The 18,333-nt window shown below is 32.6% G+C and overlaps 2 protein-coding genes across 3 annotated transcripts; one reads left to right on the top strand and one right to left on the bottom strand.

The window, feature by feature from the left end:
* Positions 1-603: 603 nt before the first annotated feature.
* Positions 604-13,051, top strand: LOC126690536 (uncharacterized). 2 transcript variants are annotated; one of them, XM_050385727.1, is made up of 7 exons: positions 604-985; positions 4,078-4,107; positions 8,857-8,949; positions 10,769-10,910; positions 11,621-11,930; positions 12,052-12,106; positions 12,745-13,051. In XM_050385727.1, the coding sequence occupies exons 1-7, from the start codon at positions 845-847 to the stop codon at positions 12,802-12,804; spliced, it is 831 nt and encodes a 276-aa protein (XP_050241684.1). In that variant the 5' UTR covers positions 604-844; the 3' UTR covers positions 12,805-13,051. The 2 variants fall into 2 exon arrangements, with proteins under 2 accessions (XP_050241684.1, XP_050241683.1); XM_050385726.1 differs by having other exon boundaries at positions 605-985; positions 12,701-13,051.
* A 3,024-nt stretch (positions 13,052-16,075) lies between these two features.
* LOC126690535 (uncharacterized) lies at positions 16,076-17,037 on the bottom strand. Its single transcript, XM_050385724.1, has one exon. It carries the CDS (start codon positions 16,784-16,786, stop codon positions 16,208-16,210), a length of 579 nt encoding a protein of 192 aa, XP_050241681.1. The 5' UTR covers positions 16,787-17,037; the 3' UTR covers positions 16,076-16,207.
* Positions 17,038-18,333: the final 1,296 nt, after the last annotated feature.

The following is an 18,333-nucleotide window of genomic DNA, read 5'->3' as shown; positions in this document are numbered from 1 at the left end:
AAAAACAGAAACTAAAATTTGCTTTCATATACCGTGCATTTAACATCGGATCAATTACAAGAATGTTTCTTTAAAATTACATATTTAAAAGCTACTTCAACATTTCATATAATATTCCATCAAAAAAACAAAACCTAGGACATGCATGCAAGATTTTTCTCGAAGTTTTCGGTATTGATATGTATTAGATGTGAGCATGTGAGAAAAATTGAAGCATTTATGCTTCCTAGATTTGGAGTAAGGAGCTCAAATCTGAACCAAATAAGGACTAGTACTAGTCTTTGAGTAAGTATTATATGAGATAGTCTCATGAGATTTATGTCTCGATAACATATAGGTCTCACACGTGCCATTGAGACATAAGTCTCATGAGATCGTCTTATAGAAGAATTTTCCCTTAAGCAACCAGGCACAATGATATGAATGGGACATCCAATTTCTAAGCCCCATAGGCCCAAACTCATCATTTGTTGGACACAGATACAGGCCCATGAGTTAGTTGGGTACCTAGCCCAAGTGCAAACTCACAGCCTAGCCCAAGTCTTAGTGTAGCAGATATTTTTTTTTTTTTTTTTTTTTGACAAAAGGAAAAAGAAATAGGAGGAAACGTACACACAGAGAAAGAGCAGAGAGGAGGCTCTCTAACCTCGAGCTTGGAGAGCCACAGTCACCAAATTGTGGTCGTGAAAATAGCTAAACAATTGTTTTGCGTGAGAAGCTGTGCTTCTTTATTCTTGGAAATTGGCCAACGATTTCTTTCACCAAACAGTATTTGGAATATAAAAAAGCATTATTTGTTAGCAAATAGGCAATATCAAGTAGTTTTTTTTTTTTTTTTTTCATTATGCAATTTCAGATACCCAGATGGCGAAACTTGTCGATGATCAAGAATTCATTGATTTCATCAACTCCAACAGCAACCCATTTTGCTTCGTTTCATTCTACCCCCACTTCGTTCCAGAAGTGGGAGAACAAGTGGAAATCTGTGAGTTTATTATTTCTCTTTCTTTCAATTTCGTTTCAAAAGCTTTATCTTTTTTCTTTTTCTTTTTCCTGTGTGCAATGGTGCTTTGCTAGTTACCCATTTGGTGAAAGTTTGTATTTTGTATGGATTTGAATTTCTTCTGTTTGTTTCACATTGTATTTTCCCAGCTTGCATTTGTGTTTTACATTTGAAATTTTGCATACAAAGTGGAGCCATTGCCGTAGTAATATTGAAAAAGAAATTTTCTTTTAGAATAAAAGGAGTTTAGATGGTTTACTCCCTTTAATTCTTAATAGGCTAAGGTGGGTCTTGTTTTGAATTCCATATAGATGTTCAAATTTTGAGATTTCAAGTTCAATTTTTTGGTTTAGTGATAATGTACCTATCAAGTTTTGTTTTGGTCTGAAGTTGTTTATTCTAATCTTTATTTTAGTTCATTAGCATTTTGGGAATACTTACTTTATGCGTAAGAAATGACATGTACATTTTAAATTCAATTTCATATTGCATTTGTTAAGCATGATTGCATGAAGGGATGGATATGTTACTTGTGGTCAAGCATTAATGTGGGTGCTATTATTTTGTATAGGTCACATGTCTGATGGATGATAGAGTTTGGAATATATCTCAGGTTATTGCATGGACTGATAATAATAATTACTAAGATTATAAGGCTAGTATGTAATAAAATTGGATTCTTTTAAGCATCTTTGAGCCCCATATGTTTTTTGGGGAGAAGGGCATGAAGCTATACAACCTGGAGGTCAATGCTTATGTTGACATAAGTTAATGAGGTTTGGGGCATGGAGAATCTGAAAATTTGTTGTTATGGAAGGGTACACTGAATGCTGATGAGGTGATAAACAGAGAATGGAACTTCCATTTGCAAGACAGAGAGAGAGAGAGAGAGAATGGAACTTGCATTGAGTTCCAGGGGTTCCTTTCAAATTATTTTGTGGCCATCTGTTTGGGTTAGTTATTGAATAAATCTATTAGCAGATAAAGGATATCTTATAGTGATTATTTGTAGATAAATAATTGTATATTCTTGATGAATTGATTTTTGAAGATCTTTTAAGAGTGCTAGTATCAATCCTTGCAATTGTATCGTGTATTTTTAGCATATGGTACCAATTTCATCAGGTGCCCCAATGCCAATCCCATTCAATTAGATACCAACTTCTAAAGTCTAGAATCTAATGCTTAGCCATGTACTTTAATGTTATACTAGAATTTTTTTTTTAATTATTTTTATTTGGATTCATTATTTGGTTTCTTGGCCCTTAATTTAGTTCATCACATTTGGACCTTATATAGCAGAACAGTTTCATGATTTTCTTGGATGTTGCCCATGGCTTTGCTTCTGACATGTCTTAGCTATTCAGCATCAATGTGGTACAGCTCACTTAAAAGAAATGAGTTTGGGCTTCAACTTTATCTAGTTCATACCCTGTCAGATTTTATCCATTTGTTATCTTCTCAAGCATATAGGCTGTTCATGCGGGGTAATTCGTGTTCTAAGATATTATCCATGTTGTCTTCATGTTCAATGTAATTGTGTAAAAAGTTTTTCATGGTGGATTGTCTTATAACACTGGGTGGACTTTGCTAATTATTTTGGTCCTTTTCATTTTAGCCTCATGTTTGTGGAACTCTTTTTGGTTGATTCTTATATGTATATTGGATATTTTGCTAAGCTTGTGTTACTGTTGGTTTGATCTCTTATTATGACGGAGGATATTTTCACTTTTTAGTACTTGGCTTTGTGTAGGAAGGGGGATAACATGCTGCTGAATGATTCCTTGTGCTTTGAATAGAATGTTTTCAGCTTCTTCCCTCTTTTCTTGTTTCCCTCTCTTTCTAACGACTTATAACTAGTTTGTTTTTTTTTTTTTAATGGGGCATCTTCTTATTGTATGTCCTGGTCTTATCAATGAGCTTGTGGAGAATCTCATTAGTATTCTAGTTCAAGATTGGATATTAGTTTTCTTTTGGGTGCTTTTATGTCATTCTTCCATTCTCAACATCTTGTGCAATTTGTTATGCAAGACTTGTGTTTGTGTGGGCACATGCCGGCTGTGTGTCTGTTAAATCCAGAGTTCCAAACCCCCCTCACCCGCTTGTTGTAACGATTGATTTTATTTTAGTTTTTAAAATTTAAAGGGGAAAAAAACCCTATTTGGAAAGCTTGATGGGAAATAAAAGAATAGTGCAAAATTTTAAATAAAAAACCTCATTTCTTAAGCAACTTAGCAGTCTTCATTTATTCCTTTTCACCCTCTCTGAAACCCAAAAGGAGTCTAAGAGAGGTGTATGTGTGTGCATAGTGGGCTCTAATTAATACGTTTATTAACTAGAGTTGTACACTCCCTATGTACTTGGGTGTTCCATTTTTTATATCAATAAAACTTATTACTTATCAAAAAAAAAAGAAGTTTATTAACTAGAGTTGATATCATCTGATGCAGACACAAGATAGAAGGAGCCTGCTAACAATTGGGCCTAAAGATCTAGGTCCAATCTCTTAATCATTAGGATTTCATTTTATGCAATTTTTTATTATTTTCTTTTCCTATTTGGATTAGGAGTTTAAGTTGTATTTTTGCAAGCGAAGTTTTGGAACTCTATGTAAGACCACCCCGGGTTGAGTTTTGGATTGATAGTAAAGTTTCTTTTGGTTTTTTGGTTTGTTGCTGACTGCAGCCAACCCTAGGTGCTGACTCCTAGATTATATCCTTATTTTCCTGTTATTTATATTTGTTATTAAATTGTTTTGGTTGTCCTGTCAGAATCAAATAGGGTATATCTTAGAAGGGAACAATCAATTGTAAATATAATGGTTTCTCTCTAGTTGAAGCTATGTCTAAAGTCCATAAGAAAGGAGTTAGGTCATCCTTGCATGATTACTTATATAGTACATTTTTTCGCTGAATGTGAAAGATATCTTATTATATTGTTTGCAATTTGATCAGCTTTTGTGGATCAATTGATCGTGAACACACACGCACACAATATACATATCTTAGCTAGTTGTTATTTTATTTAGTCTGACCATCTTTAAGGAAGTTTGACAGTCAAAATACTTTTTGCAGGATATAAGAGGAGGTCAGGAACCAACTAAGGTAGGCAAGTTGGTATTTACTAGGTAGAGCAGCTGAAATTGGCACTGACTAATAGCCCTTTATCAGATATGGTTGTGTGCATGATTATTTCATCTTTTATATAATTATTTGTGTGGAAGAAAGCTATTATATTCTGAATTTTGAATATCTAAGACATGATAATATAGTTACGTACAAGTGTTCAATCTTGTAGTCTATATGAATTGTGTTACCTATTAAGATAATAATATTATCATCATCATCATCATTTATTATCACTATTAGTGGGGCAAAATCCAGATAAAGATCAATGCAACTTAATGTTAGTTCAGTAATGTTAGTTTAGTGTTGTGTATGCATCAGTTAGATTGTCTTTAACCTTATGAAGTAGAACAAAGGTCTTGACACCAAATCTGATGTTGGACAGCAGTGGAGGGACATTTGTCTAGGCTAAATTTGAGTAAATCTTATGGAAAAGATTGTGGGCTTTGAAGTTCCGAAGGATGGTATATGTTTTGTGCTTCACATTGGGTAAGAAATATTGAATTTTGAAGGGCTAATGGGCCAGAAATAGGAAGTATAGTTGCATGATTTTCTGTACACCAACTTTTTGTAGGATTTCAAAGGCTTTGGGGCTTTATGGTGGTAAAAATAGGTAAAATTTAGGAAGAAAACCCAAGTTTTTGGGTTGCTAACTGTAACTTGAGAAGTCTTGTCACTTATGGAGTTGTTTAGGTGCTACTTATCTAAAGAATGTTTTGGGGTTATATTGATTTAGATCTCAGAAAGGTGAAAAAAAAAAAAAAAAATTCAGGTCTCGGATTTGGTTAAAAATTTCATGAAATTAAAAACAATAGAAGGAAGAAGAAAATAGGTCCCCTTTGTTATTTGTGTTGGTTATGGAAGCCGTTGGTAGAATGTTGGATAAGGTTGTCCGTGAAGGCCGTCTGTCAGGTTTTCATGTAGGTGATTTTGCAGGAAGATCTTTGGTGGTTTCCCATCTCCTTTTCGCTGATGATACTCTAATTTTTGTGATGCTAATATTAATCAAATGCTGATTCTCCGTATGGTGCTCATTTGGTTTGAGGCTGTGTCAGGTCTGAAGGTAAATTTGGGTAAGTCTAAACTGGTGGCTGTGGGGACAATTCATAACATTGAACTTTTGGTGGCTGTCTTAGACTGTAAGCAAGGGCCTCTTCCAATGAAATATTTGGGTCTTCCTTTGGGGGCAAAATTCAAGGACAAGACAATTTGGAATCCAATTCTGGAGAAGATGGAAAGAAAATTAGCGGGTTGGAAAAAATTATATTTATCCAAGGGAGGTAGAGTCACTTTAATTAAAAGCACTCTCTCAAATCTTCCTACTTATTTTCTTTCTTTATTTCCTATTCTTGCTTCAATGGCCAACCGAATTGCAAGACTTCGACGGGACTTTCTATGGGGTGGCCAAGGGGATGAGCCCAAATTTCATCTTGTTAATTGGACAACGGTTTGTACTCCACTTTCTTCAAGTGGTTTGGGGATTAGGAACTTGAGAACCTTTAATGTAGCTTTATTAGGGAAGTGCTTATGGAGATTTGGGCAAGAAAGGGATGCTCTATGGCGACAAGTGATAGAGGTGAAGTATGGTTGTAATTGGGGTGGTTGGTGTTCTAGCTCATTCTCTGGTCCATATGGAGTTAGTTTGTGGAAAAATATTAGAAAGGGTGGCCCTCTTTATCTCGGTTTATTTTGTATGAAATTAGAGATGGATCAAAAGTGCAGTTTTGGCTAGATCGATTGTGTGGAACATCTTCTCTTGCAGACTACTATCTTGAAATATATAGGATTTGTCGAAACAAAGAGGCGAGTGTGGCTGATCTAATGAGGTACACCAATGGAGTCCTTCATTGGGAGATACATTTTTGTAGAGATGTACATAATCGGGAATTGGAAGCTTTCTGGAGCTTCATAAATACCATTTATAGCATTCCTTTAAGGAGAATAGGGGAGGATAAGAGATGTTGGCTACCTTGTAAGAGTAAAGGGTTTATGGTTAGTGCGTACTACCATCTTGTAGTTGGCCATAGTGAGCAGTTTTTTCCTTGGAAAAACATTTGGAAGCAGAAGATTTCTTCTAGAGTGGCTTTCTTTGTATGGACTGCTGCCTTGGGGAAATATCTGACAATTGACAATTTAAAGAAAAGAAAGGTATGCATTTTGGATTGGTGTTATATGTGCAAGTGTAATAGTGAAACTGTTAACCATCTATTCCTTCATTGTCCAGTTGCTCTAGAGTTGTGGGATATGGTTTTTGGTTTATTTGGAGTATGTTGGGTTATGCCAATGTCTATTGTTGAGCTTCTTGCTTGCTAGCAAGGTCGATTCGGTTGTCATCGTAATGGAGATATATGGATGGTTGTTCCTCATTGTTTGATGTAGTGTATTTGGAAGGAAAGAAATAGTAGGTGTTTTGAAGACAATGAGCGTTCTATGCCTGATCTCAAGCTTCTATTTTTCAGAACCTTATTGGACTGGTTCTCATTGTGGAGAAACCAACCTTTTTTTTCAATTTTGGATTTACTTGATTTATGTAATTTTTGTATTTGATATGTTACACCCCTGTATACTCCCTGTGTACTTGGGTGTTTCTCTTCTTCTTTTTATATTAATAAATCTTTATTACTTATCAAAAAAAAAAAAAAAAAAAAAAAATAGAAGGAAGAAGTAATATTCTTTAATGCTCCTAGAAATCCAAAGTAGTTCATTTAGGTTTTCCTCTACATCACAAAAACCTCAAAAATTTCATAGCTCCTAGAATTTTAGCAAAATATATTTTCTCCATTGAATGGAAACCACCACCTACCCACACAACATGCATGCACATGCACATAAACACTCGCACACACGCGCACGCACACACACACAAACACACAAATCCATGCCCAGTGCACGTGCACTGACATGCACAAAGACACGCACTATTTAACCATAATAGGACTTTGACTTAATGGGATTTGACTGCTAAACTTAGAGTGCTTTTGCCAATATTGGGTTATGTACAACTTTCTAAAGCTTCACTTTTTCTAGGTACAACTATACTCTAACCAACTTTCAGAAAATAAAAGCTTTCGGCAAAAAGTTGCACCCTAATGGACACTAACTAAAGAACTATTAAACACAATAAAACTGAATAATATAATAAAACCCACAATAAGACTCATGGACCAAAATGAGAGCCCATATCTACAAATCTAAAACAATATAAATCCCCCCAACTTTGAAAATTTGAATAAATATAATAAAACCAACCAGTTTCTCACTGTCTGCATCATCTTATCGCTTTAGTGATCAAGTTGTGCCCCAATTCAACTCCTAGCAGCTAATATTTAACCCAAATAGGATTTTGACATAATGGGATTTGGATACTAAGCTCAAACCGAAGAATTTTAAACACATAAATAAACCTCACAACATGATAAAACATACAAAAAGATTTATGGACCAAACTGACAGCCCTTACTACAAATCTAAAATTTTATATGTATATACATTGTCTACATTACCTTTTCATTTTAGTGATGAAGTTTGTGCTCCAATTCAAATTCCTAGTAGCTCTAGGAATCCTATGTTTAAAAGGAAAGTAATAGTTCCTTGTAAACTATTATAGCTTTCTTCTCCATTGGGAATATCTATTGCTGCATATATTCATGAGATCTTCATGACTAAAGTAGGATTTAAAACTTGGGGCAGATTTGGTACATATAATGGTGATTATGAAGGGAATGTGAATCAATATTATCGGGAATTTAAGTTGGAATGGAATAATTATTCCTATTAATTTGTTTGGTGATAAGTGACAACTCCTGAATGAAACCCTAATCTAAATTCCACACTTTCTTTCTTATCTGACTTAGGTTGCGTTTGGATTGGGATGAAAAGTCTGCGTCTGCGTTTACGTTTTTTTTTTTTTTTTTTTTTTTTTTCACGCGTTTTTGAGCGTTTTGAGGGGTGCGGCTACTGTTCATGCATTGTTCAATGAACAGTAGCCACAAACTTTGACTTTTCAAATATTTTTGGACCAATCACAACACATCGTGTACTGTTCATGGACCCACAAATTTCACTTTTCAGCAACTTTTTCATTAAAAATGGGTCCCACGATACTTTTTACACATTTAAAAATTATTTCGCTACAGTGTTTTTCAGTTTTCAGTTTCAGTTTTCAGTTTTCAGCTGTATCCAAACGGACCCTTATTCCACACATTGTCCTCATAGAATTCAGTCCAACTGTCATCTCATAGTTGCTAAAGATCACACCATCGTTGGATCTCTAAGGTCCATTCTCTCATCATAAATCTTGAACCCTAAGCTTGGTCCACAAATCATACCTATCTGAAAGTACAAAAGCATCTTCACCAACAGCTGTAGGTTGGTCACTGAGCTGTCTTGTTAGTGTCACTTTCCCATCCTTTTAGACATCAACCAAAAAATTTATCTTCTGATTTCCTTTTACGGATCTACTGTTCTCATGGGTGATGATTTCTTAACTGTTGAAGTGCATTAAGACTTAAGATTGCTAAGTTTTGAGGCAAATAGGAGCTATTTAAATCTAGTGATACATAATATAACTTTCTTACTTCTGTTGAAGTGCACAGCAAAATAGACTAAAGATAAAAAAAGTAATACAGTTATTGAAGCTAAAAGCTACTTTACAATGCCGACAGTTAAATAATTAAAATGTTTATTTGTCAGTGTTATGATGTTCTCACACAATTTTTTTCATTTCAGAAAAATATCAGATATGCAATACGTCAAAAGCGTGCTGATGCAAAGAGAGCTTTAAAAGACCTCCTCTACAAAAGTGGGTCCTCAAATTTTTTGGTACACTTTTCCTCAACCCTCTGTTGTTAAAAACTCTAGCAATTCCTTATTTAGAATGATTGATGTAATATCATGTCATTATAATGGCATAAACAATGGCAAATATTGTCAGTATTTGTCAGCAATTGATTCAGAAATTACACAAAATGTGTGTGTGTGGGTGTGTATTTTATTTGTAAATAGGATATTACTTGGATCAGAAAGAGGATCTTCAAGATCAAATTGTAAGATCGGATGGAAGATCCCAGATTTTATAGAATATGAAAATTTGTTATTAATAGTAGACAATATATGTCAGGAAATCCTATTCAAAGCTTAAAAATTATATTTTTAGTATTACCATTAAATAAATAGGGATATTTTACTCCCCAAAAAAAAAAAAAAAAAAGGTGGGATTGTTCTCAAAAGGTAGAGCTTCATTTTAGACCTAGAAGCTGACATGACTAGAATCAAAAGCGTGAATCAATGTTAAATTCTAAAAGAAAAATTCCGACATCATAAATTCTTCTTTCTTACTGTAATTAATCTCAACCAAGTACAAATAAAAATGTTAGATTCTCATTCAACTAAGCTCTATGAATAATATAAATTCATTTGCAAATTCAAAACCTATCTTGAAAACCAAATTTCAACTAAGCTTTATGAATAATATAAATTCATTTGCAAATTCAAAACCTATCTTGAAAACCAAATAGATAGATATAGTAATGTAATATTAAAATATGATAATATCAATATTTAATTGCTAACACATTATTATTTCATATTACAGCCTTTTTTTCAATCAGTTATTAGATAGAGCAAAAGTTTGTTTTTGGACTTATATTTTATGTTTTGGGTCAATTTTTCATTTGGCATTTGGAGTTAAGTTTTTGAACCAATTTAACATTGATGTGGCATCTGAGCTTCAGTTTTTTTGGCCCACTTTTTAAATACATAAATAAAACCAATAATGCCTCCCAATTCTTCCGATTTTATGGTCCAAATCTTGATTACCGTCCGATCTGATGATTATACAATTTTTGCTATAATTTAATTGTATAAGATATTTCAGATTGTAATATCCTATGATTTTATGATCCGAATTTCAATTTTAACAACCATGGCATTTAATGTGGTCAATCTACTTTGTTTTGGAGTATTTAAAAAATAAAGTGCTTGTAATTATTATTATTATGCACTGGTTTGAGAAGGGTAGAACAATAGAATCATTAATCTAATTTTCCTTATAAGAAATAAAAAAAAAAATATTAAATGAGGCAAAAGTGGGTGCTACCCAAGTTATGAATTTGGTTGGAACTGTCTTGACTATAAGCAAAAACTTAAAACTTTCTCAAATTTTCGACCCTTTTAGCTTGTTCATTGTTGTTGTTTGACATAATTTGTTGGGGGTTGCATGGACCACATGTCCATGGTTTGCATGGGGCTGTTAGAAACAATTAGCAATTATCTCACAAATGATGATGGTTATTTCATATTTGTAGAAAACCTTATAATGATCTTATGCCATCGTTTTGAGCTTGTTGTAAATTATATTTATTTCAATGGCTTGTCGTTAATGATAAAGTGTATATGCTATATTTAAAGCATGATGAAGCCATTTGACTTCCAAAAATTGCCTAAACAGACCTATTCATGCATCCAAATCCAAAACAAAATGTTTGGTCCTCAACACTTAAGTAATGCTTACACTCAACCTTCAAGTGGTGGAATCTTTGCCTACAAGATTAATGATTATATTTATATACACATATTAATGGTCAAATTGTGCATGAACTTTTTTGGGATTGACATATGCTTTGCTTTGCAATTTACCTAGGATGAAGAGAAGCTTTCAACACACAATTTGGGAACCAACAGTTTTGCAAAGCAGGAGGGTCAATCATATTGCTCTAGTAAGAAAGGACGATCAAAGTTTTCTTCTCATGATGCTGAAAAAATTCACCACCATAAACTAAAACGTGAGCTTTCTTTCCCTTTATTTTGTTTCTTTCAATCCATATATATTGTACTTTGATAAATTGCCAGTTTTTTATCTCTGTCCTCTAACCACTTGTATTTCTAATTTTCTTTAGCTGGAACCCAGCCTATGTAGTAGAACTGACCAGTTTAGTGGTTAGATTAGGGCCAAAGTGACCAAATAATCCTCATAAATATTTTTGAAAGTTTAAGTAACATAAACCATTATTATGCATGTATGGCATGTGAATCTAGATGAAGTTATGATTGAGGTTGAAAAGTTTGTGGAAAATTATAAAGTTACTACCATTTTTACTACAAAAGGCTTACAAATTAATATGGTAATGAATGTGATCTGTCCCATATCAACAACGTGATAAATGAATTTCTTAAATTTTTGTTTGGTTTAAAAGTTGGCACCTCAATTTATTAGGCTTAAGTAGTAAAATTTGTAGTAGGCTAGTAGCTGTTGCAACACTTGAAGCTTTATTCTTCATAGTCGGTAGACTGAGTACAAATTATGGTGTGGTTATTGCAAACAGTTCTAAGGAAATTTAAGAATCTCATTTCTTGAACTGAAAATGGTTCTTATATAAAATTATAAGAGATTAAAATGTAAAATCTCAGAGTGTAATCAATGCAAAAGGTTTGATTATTTTTACCTTTATTTTCTTTTGGCTAACCTGATGCTTCCGTTTTATAACATTTTCAGGTAGGTTGAGACGAAAGACTTTTTCTGAGGACTTTGACAATGATCCCGAGCCGATCTTTAAAGCAACATTTGGGAACAGATGGTATACATGGTCGTTTAACTCATGGCACGAATCTTCTTTCCGAAATTCAACATCTGGATTTGAGTGGAGGGAGCAATCAAGCTGGAAAAACAGTAGAACTAAAAGATGGGAAAGTCAGAGTGAAACCGAATTGGATGACTATTCATGTTCTGTAGGATCACGTTCGGATAGAACTATTCTTGGTCTGCCTCCAACAGGCCCTTTAAAGATTGAAGATGTTAAAAATGCGTAAGTGCTCTACTGCTTTTATGCACTTCTCAGTATCACTGACACATGGTTCCCACACGCATTTTTATTTCTATCTTTTAACTTCTCTAATGCCACCTCAACATCGGAACTGTCCTTGCAGTTTCCGCTTGTCAGCTTTAAAATGGCATCCTGATAAGCATCAAGGCCCTTCACAGGTCAGTTTCTAGGGTTCCTGTTCTGCCCAATCTACTAATATTTCTCTCATGTTCAATACCAAACACTTATATGCATTCAGTAATCGAAGATGCCAGTTGTCTTAAGTAGTAAAGTCTCTTAGTCGTTTAGAGAGCACTCGGGATAAAATCCCACCTGCATCAAGGGATTCGGGGATGCTAGGGATCACATATCACAGGGGTCTACCTCACAGTATGTAGAACTGCCCTCGAGGGTGTGTAGTGTAGCCCCTGTTGATCTCAAGTTCGGTTCATTTAAATTACAAATAATCTTCAGTAAGCGACTTTTGTAAACCAGATAACATTAGACTGATGTATAGCAAATTGAATAAAAAGCTGAAAGAAACCATACACCTCTATTCAATAGCTCTTTCCAATATCATGCTAAATTCCAACCTTAAGAACGTAATGAAAAGTACACCTCCGGTGTACCTAGATTTTTTATTAATACAATTCCGTTATTTATCAACAAAAAAACGTAATGAAAAAGTGCTACTTTGGATTCCCTTTAATCCTTTCATTATTATTTTTTTTTTGGGTGTTGAAATCTTAAAAGATATCTATGCATGATTGCAGGCAATGGCTGAAGAGAAATTCAAACTGTGTTCTAATGCGTACAGGTCATTGTGTGGTGCTCTCTCCCCAGCTTAACTTTGCAGGTTTATGATCAGATGCATTAGCGTTCGCTTCGGTGCAGCAATTGTAGAGAAGAAGTGTTTGATTAATTTTAATTAGTTGTCTTTTCTTAAATCATAATAATGTCTCAGCCCCAATAATTATAAATGTAGTGATTGACTCTTACCTTTCTTTCTCGAATGATTCGATGTAAAACCCTTTATCTACACCCTCTAAAAAAAATATTGACAAATAAGAAATTTTAAAATAGAAGAATAGAGTAGCAAAAAACATAATCTTGTTAAAATTTTATTTAGCGTTTAATTATCTATTTGCATCGCTGCAATATTCACTCATAGTTTCTCTATTTCCCTTTCTTTTCTTTTCTTTTTTTGCTTCTTTTCTTTTTCTCTAGGCAATATTTTCATCCTTGGGGATCATTTAAGCTCCTTTTATTCCCTAATTGTTGATTTATATGAAAAGTGTTCAACGAAATAAGTTCACTTTCATTCTCAAAAATTCACTTTTGTTTTAAATTTAAATAAGGGAAATGCTAATAAATGCCCAAGGGAAATGCTAATAAATGCCCTTGGGACATTAGTTAATAATTCATTTAAAGAAAATTTTTATGGGAAAAGAAAAAAAAAATTAATGTTTTGACAGTTTTTTTCATTTTCCATAAAAGTGATGTCAAAACTTTTTTAAAATAGATTGTTAACCAATACCCTAAGGGTATTCGTTAGCATAACCCAATAAATAATATCAATAATGTATGAAAAGTGAAAATTTTTTTGTATGAATGATTTTGGGATTCAAATCTTTTAGATTTCCTAAGGTACTCTAATAATAAATTTCCTTACATCCTAACCACACTTTAATGATTTAATAGTCTAAATTTTGCTATGTCAGCATTCTACTAACAATATTCATAAAATAATAAAATAATGTTGCAAACAAAACAATTAAGATTATTGTTAGTGAAATGTTGATATGGTAAAATTTGGACCATTAAATCATTAAAAAATGGTTAAAATTTAAGGAAATCTATTTGGTAGAGTACCTTAAGAAATATAGAAGATCTAAATCCATGATTTTGAAGGTTTTTTTTTTTTTTTTTTGTGAATAGGATTTTGAAGCTTATTAATGTATGGTGAGTATGGATTTGAAATATTTAAATATAAAATGTTACTTTGAATTTATAATATTTTTAGTAAAATAAGGGGATATTTTAGGTCTGTTTGGATTGAACTTATTGTTACTGAAAACTGAAAATACTGTAGCAAATTAATTTTTAAATGTGTGAATAGTAATGTGGGACTCATTTTTAATATTTTTTTAATATGTGAACAGTGCTCAACAGTGTATGAACAGTGCTAAACAGTGCGTGAACAGTGACATGTCTCATAAACAGTAACTTTTGTCTCTCCCTTAAACGCGTGAAAGCGAAAAAAAAAAAAAAAAAACGCTACGTAGGATTTAGCAGAAATGCTGAAACCAAACTCATACTTTAAGTAACAGTTTTCAGTATTTAAATAACATTACACTTATTTCTACATATTTTTTTAATCACATTTATTTTAAAAAAATACAAACAACGTTATTAAAACCACGTTTTTTAAAATTTTCAGAACTTATATCCGTTGCGTGTTGTGTGGTTGAAATTCAGAACAAGCCATTAATACTCGCACTTGTCCTTCAAATCATTTAATTTTAAATTCTCAAATTTAAATACAACCTTACCCAAATTTCATAAATGATTACACAGAATAAAGATTCCTTTGCAGCGGTACAAAGTTGCCAACATATTTGCAGTTCAAAAAAAAAAAAAGTTGCCAACATATTTCAGTAAGCAGCAAGCAGTCAAACATAAATGATGGATGGCATCATTGTCAGTACTCTCGTAGTACTCAATCCTAACGGCACATCCACTTTGAGCTTTTTTTTTTTTTTTTTTTTTTTTTTTTTTTTTTTTTTTTTTTTAATGTCAAAATTCAAATTCAACTATGTAAAATTATATTTTTGGTAAAATACATCTATGAGAAAGGTTTGGGCTAATGTTTGAAGGGTTTTACTGATGTATGCTTAGGTATATGTTAGTAAATTATTTTAAGAAATTTTTTATGAAAAAAAGCAAAATAATTGATTTGATAATTTTTTTAATTTCTCATAAAAAGTTTCCTATTATGAATGATTAATGTATACATTAACCTCTTACCCATGTTTAAAAGTTCTCTTGCTCATGAAAGTTTTCATTGGCTTACTTTTCCATATTTGGATGTTATTCCTATACTATTTATTACCAAATACTCGTTTATGCATTTAATTGTCATAAATCATTATATAATTACTATATAAGACTGCATTGTGGTAGTTAAAATTACCACAAATTAATTTGTGTGAAAAGAAACGTAGTTTGAGCTTAAGGAGCAAATTGAATAATTTTAAAAAATATCTAGGTAGTGTATAGTATTAACCCCAACTGAGAGTGATTTTTGAATTTTGGTATGTTACTGTTAAAATTAAAATTAACTAAAATAATATTTTACTTTATTAGATAATACCGTAATAATTTAAACCAAACTAATAATTTTATTTTGAACACAAGTCAACTTGAGCTCATCAACAAATAATTAGATAATATGTTTAAATTTGATTCTTTTTTTTTAAAAACAAATTCAAATTTATTCACAAGTTATCTCATAAACTTTTTTTTTTCATATATAATAAACATTATGACTAAAAAAATTTATCCTTTAAAAAATCTATGCTAATATTTAATGAATAAAATATAATTGAAATATATTATTTGAGTTAATTAAATAAAATATTTTTTGTTTATTAACTTATAAAATTAGTTGTCATAGTTGTCTCCTTGCAATCGAAAAATTATTCAATTTCCAAGCATATTTTCCTCTAATTCCACAAATAAATTTTTTTTATACAAATAAAATTGAAAGAAGAAGAAAGCCACAAAATTCCCCTTTAAGTAAAAGGGCACCCTTATTATGTTCAAAGTACAAACTAAAAAGGCACGAATCTCCTTCATGGACCATCCTTAAAGAACTGAACAGATTGATTTTTTTATTTTATTAAATGGAAACAGAAATACCATCCCATCAATTAACAAGTACGAAAATGTTTCCATCAAAAAAGAAAAAAAAAAGTTTGAAAATGTTAATTTTTAGCAAATAAATAAAATTTTTGAAAATGTTACAAACAATTATGGAGTCAGCTTCAGTTAACATGGCTTTTTGACTAAACTATACATAATGATTAATGACTACAGCTCATTAATTCAGTCAAACCCAGAGAAAGATAGAGTGAGAGTACGCAAAATTTAAATTGAAGAAAAAAAAATTTTGAATCCAATCATAGAAATTTCTTACATCTAGCAACAAATCCTTCACATCTGCCTAGTGAATAGACACCAAATCAATTTCTAACAAAAAAAAAAAAAAGATCGAACAGCTAAAAACAAAGGAGGACAACAGAGGATGAGACCATAAATCCATAGATCAAGATCAAGAAGCCAAAATGCAAAGCCCAGTTCCTCTTGAACTTGCCAAAGTAACTCTCAGGAGGCTCTTGGTAGTGAATCTCAAACTCATCGTCACCAACACCTTCAAAGTGGTCACCACCGCCGGCAGCACCACTCGCTCTAATCTTCATCTCCCTCAGCTTCTCAGTGGCCAGCCCAAGCGTGAGCTTGTGGCAACGCCTCTGGTACTTGAACCCATTGATGCACCTCAGGGTTTGCGCCACAGACACGTAGAAGATCAGGTGGGAAAGCGAGAGGAGTGTGATGGGTACCCAGCAATGGCGGCACTGGAGACGAGGGGACTGAGCTTGGGCCAAGAAGACAAGGCCCAAAAAGATGAAGAATAGCTGGAAGAGCTTGTGGAGCTCCTTCTTTTGGAGGTCTATGGAGCGCTTTTTCTCGAGGGTCTTCTCGAAGTGGAGCTGGATTATGGTGTTTAGAGCCTGGAAGGCTGTTTCTTTTGGGATTGCTTGGTGGTGGTGGTGGTGGTGGGTTTCGTAGTCTGCCATAGATGGTTGAAAGAGAGAGAGATTTGAATGAGTGACTGTGAGACAGTGAGACCTAAGAGAGTGACAACGCAGCTGTTTCACAGCCTGTTACTACTTGTGATTGGTGAAAAGAGTTTGGCTCGGATCTCAGTGATCGATGTTTCTTTGTTCGGTGTATACTCATCGAACGGTCGGGAGGAGTGAAATGATGGGTGCTTTTGTAACTTTTTTTCGCATTTATTTTTGGCAGTTCCTACCGCCTAGCCAGGTTCACTCATCGCTAACAACATTAAATTATGATAAAATCCCTCTGGCCAATATGAATTTCATAAACGGTCGTTTTTACTGTAATAGACGTTATAGACTAATAGTATATTTTTATTAGGGTTCTACTCATCCATTTAAAAAATCTTTTTATAAAAAAATAAAAAAGTGATTAGGTCCGGTAGAATACCTTAAACATATATTTTCAGTTTTTAAATTTCATTACATGTATTTTCATACACTTTTCATTAATATATATTTCAAAAAAATATAAACAATATTACTCAAGCTCCTCTACCAAACGGCTCTAACTTTCTTAACAATTTTTTTCAATTTTCAATAATCAATTTTCTAAACATTAATCAAACCTTTTTTTTACTATGGGTAACGCTAACTAGTTGACTCATGAGGAATTGGTTTATGTCAATTTTTTTTTTTTTTTTATCAGTTTTTTGACTGGTTTTATAGGGTGCGGGCTAATAGAGCAAAATCGGCTGAACGGTAGAAGCAATAGAGGCGCCTAAGGCCTCAAGTAAAAAAAAAAAACTCCCTAAATTTTAATAAATAGAGTTATAATCAATAAATAAAATAATATTTTTTATCAAATGAAAAACAAACAAAAAAAAAAATGTTACATCCACAATATTTTTCATAACACCTTTACAACAAATACTAAATAGCAGATTATTACAACCTGTTATTAATGGCAAAAAAAATAATAATTGTGGTGTTTTCAATTAGAAAACAAGAAGCAACTTAAAACTTAGGATTTGTTATGAAAAAAATTGTGTATGTTGCACTTCTAAAAAATAAAAGAGAGATGCTACGTCCACAACAATTTTACAATATTTTCACAACAAATCACAGGTGGTTAGTTGTTATTAGTTCAAATTTGAACCTAACACTAAGATTACTTTTTTGCCACAACAATAACAACCTGCCACTTAGAATTTGTTGTAAAAATATTGTGAAAATATTGTGGACATATCATTTCTCAAAATGAAATAATAATAAAAGTTGAGTTAGCAAACTTTTACTAGTTTCCATTTAGGTCTACCATTAACACCACTCTTTACTTACAACTGTCAATATGCCACATCAACAAGGGTGAAAAGTTTTTGTCAAATTTTTTATGTCTATAAAATTTCTAAAAAAAGAAAAAAAAAATTAAGTAGTTCATATTAATTAGTAGTAATTTTGCATCTAAAATAAGATAATTAATTTTCGCCATAAGCCCCTAAATGCATCAAACTACCCTGTAATAGAGCCAAATTTTTAAGTTACATTTATTACTTTAGCCATAT

The sequence above is a fragment of the Quercus robur genome, chromosome 6 (assembly GCF_932294415.1).
Source record: "Quercus robur chromosome 6, dhQueRobu3.1, whole genome shotgun sequence".
NCBI lineage: Eukaryota > Viridiplantae > Streptophyta > Magnoliopsida > Fagales > Fagaceae > Quercus > Quercus robur.
This window is presented reverse-complemented; position numbering and strand designations above follow the sequence as displayed.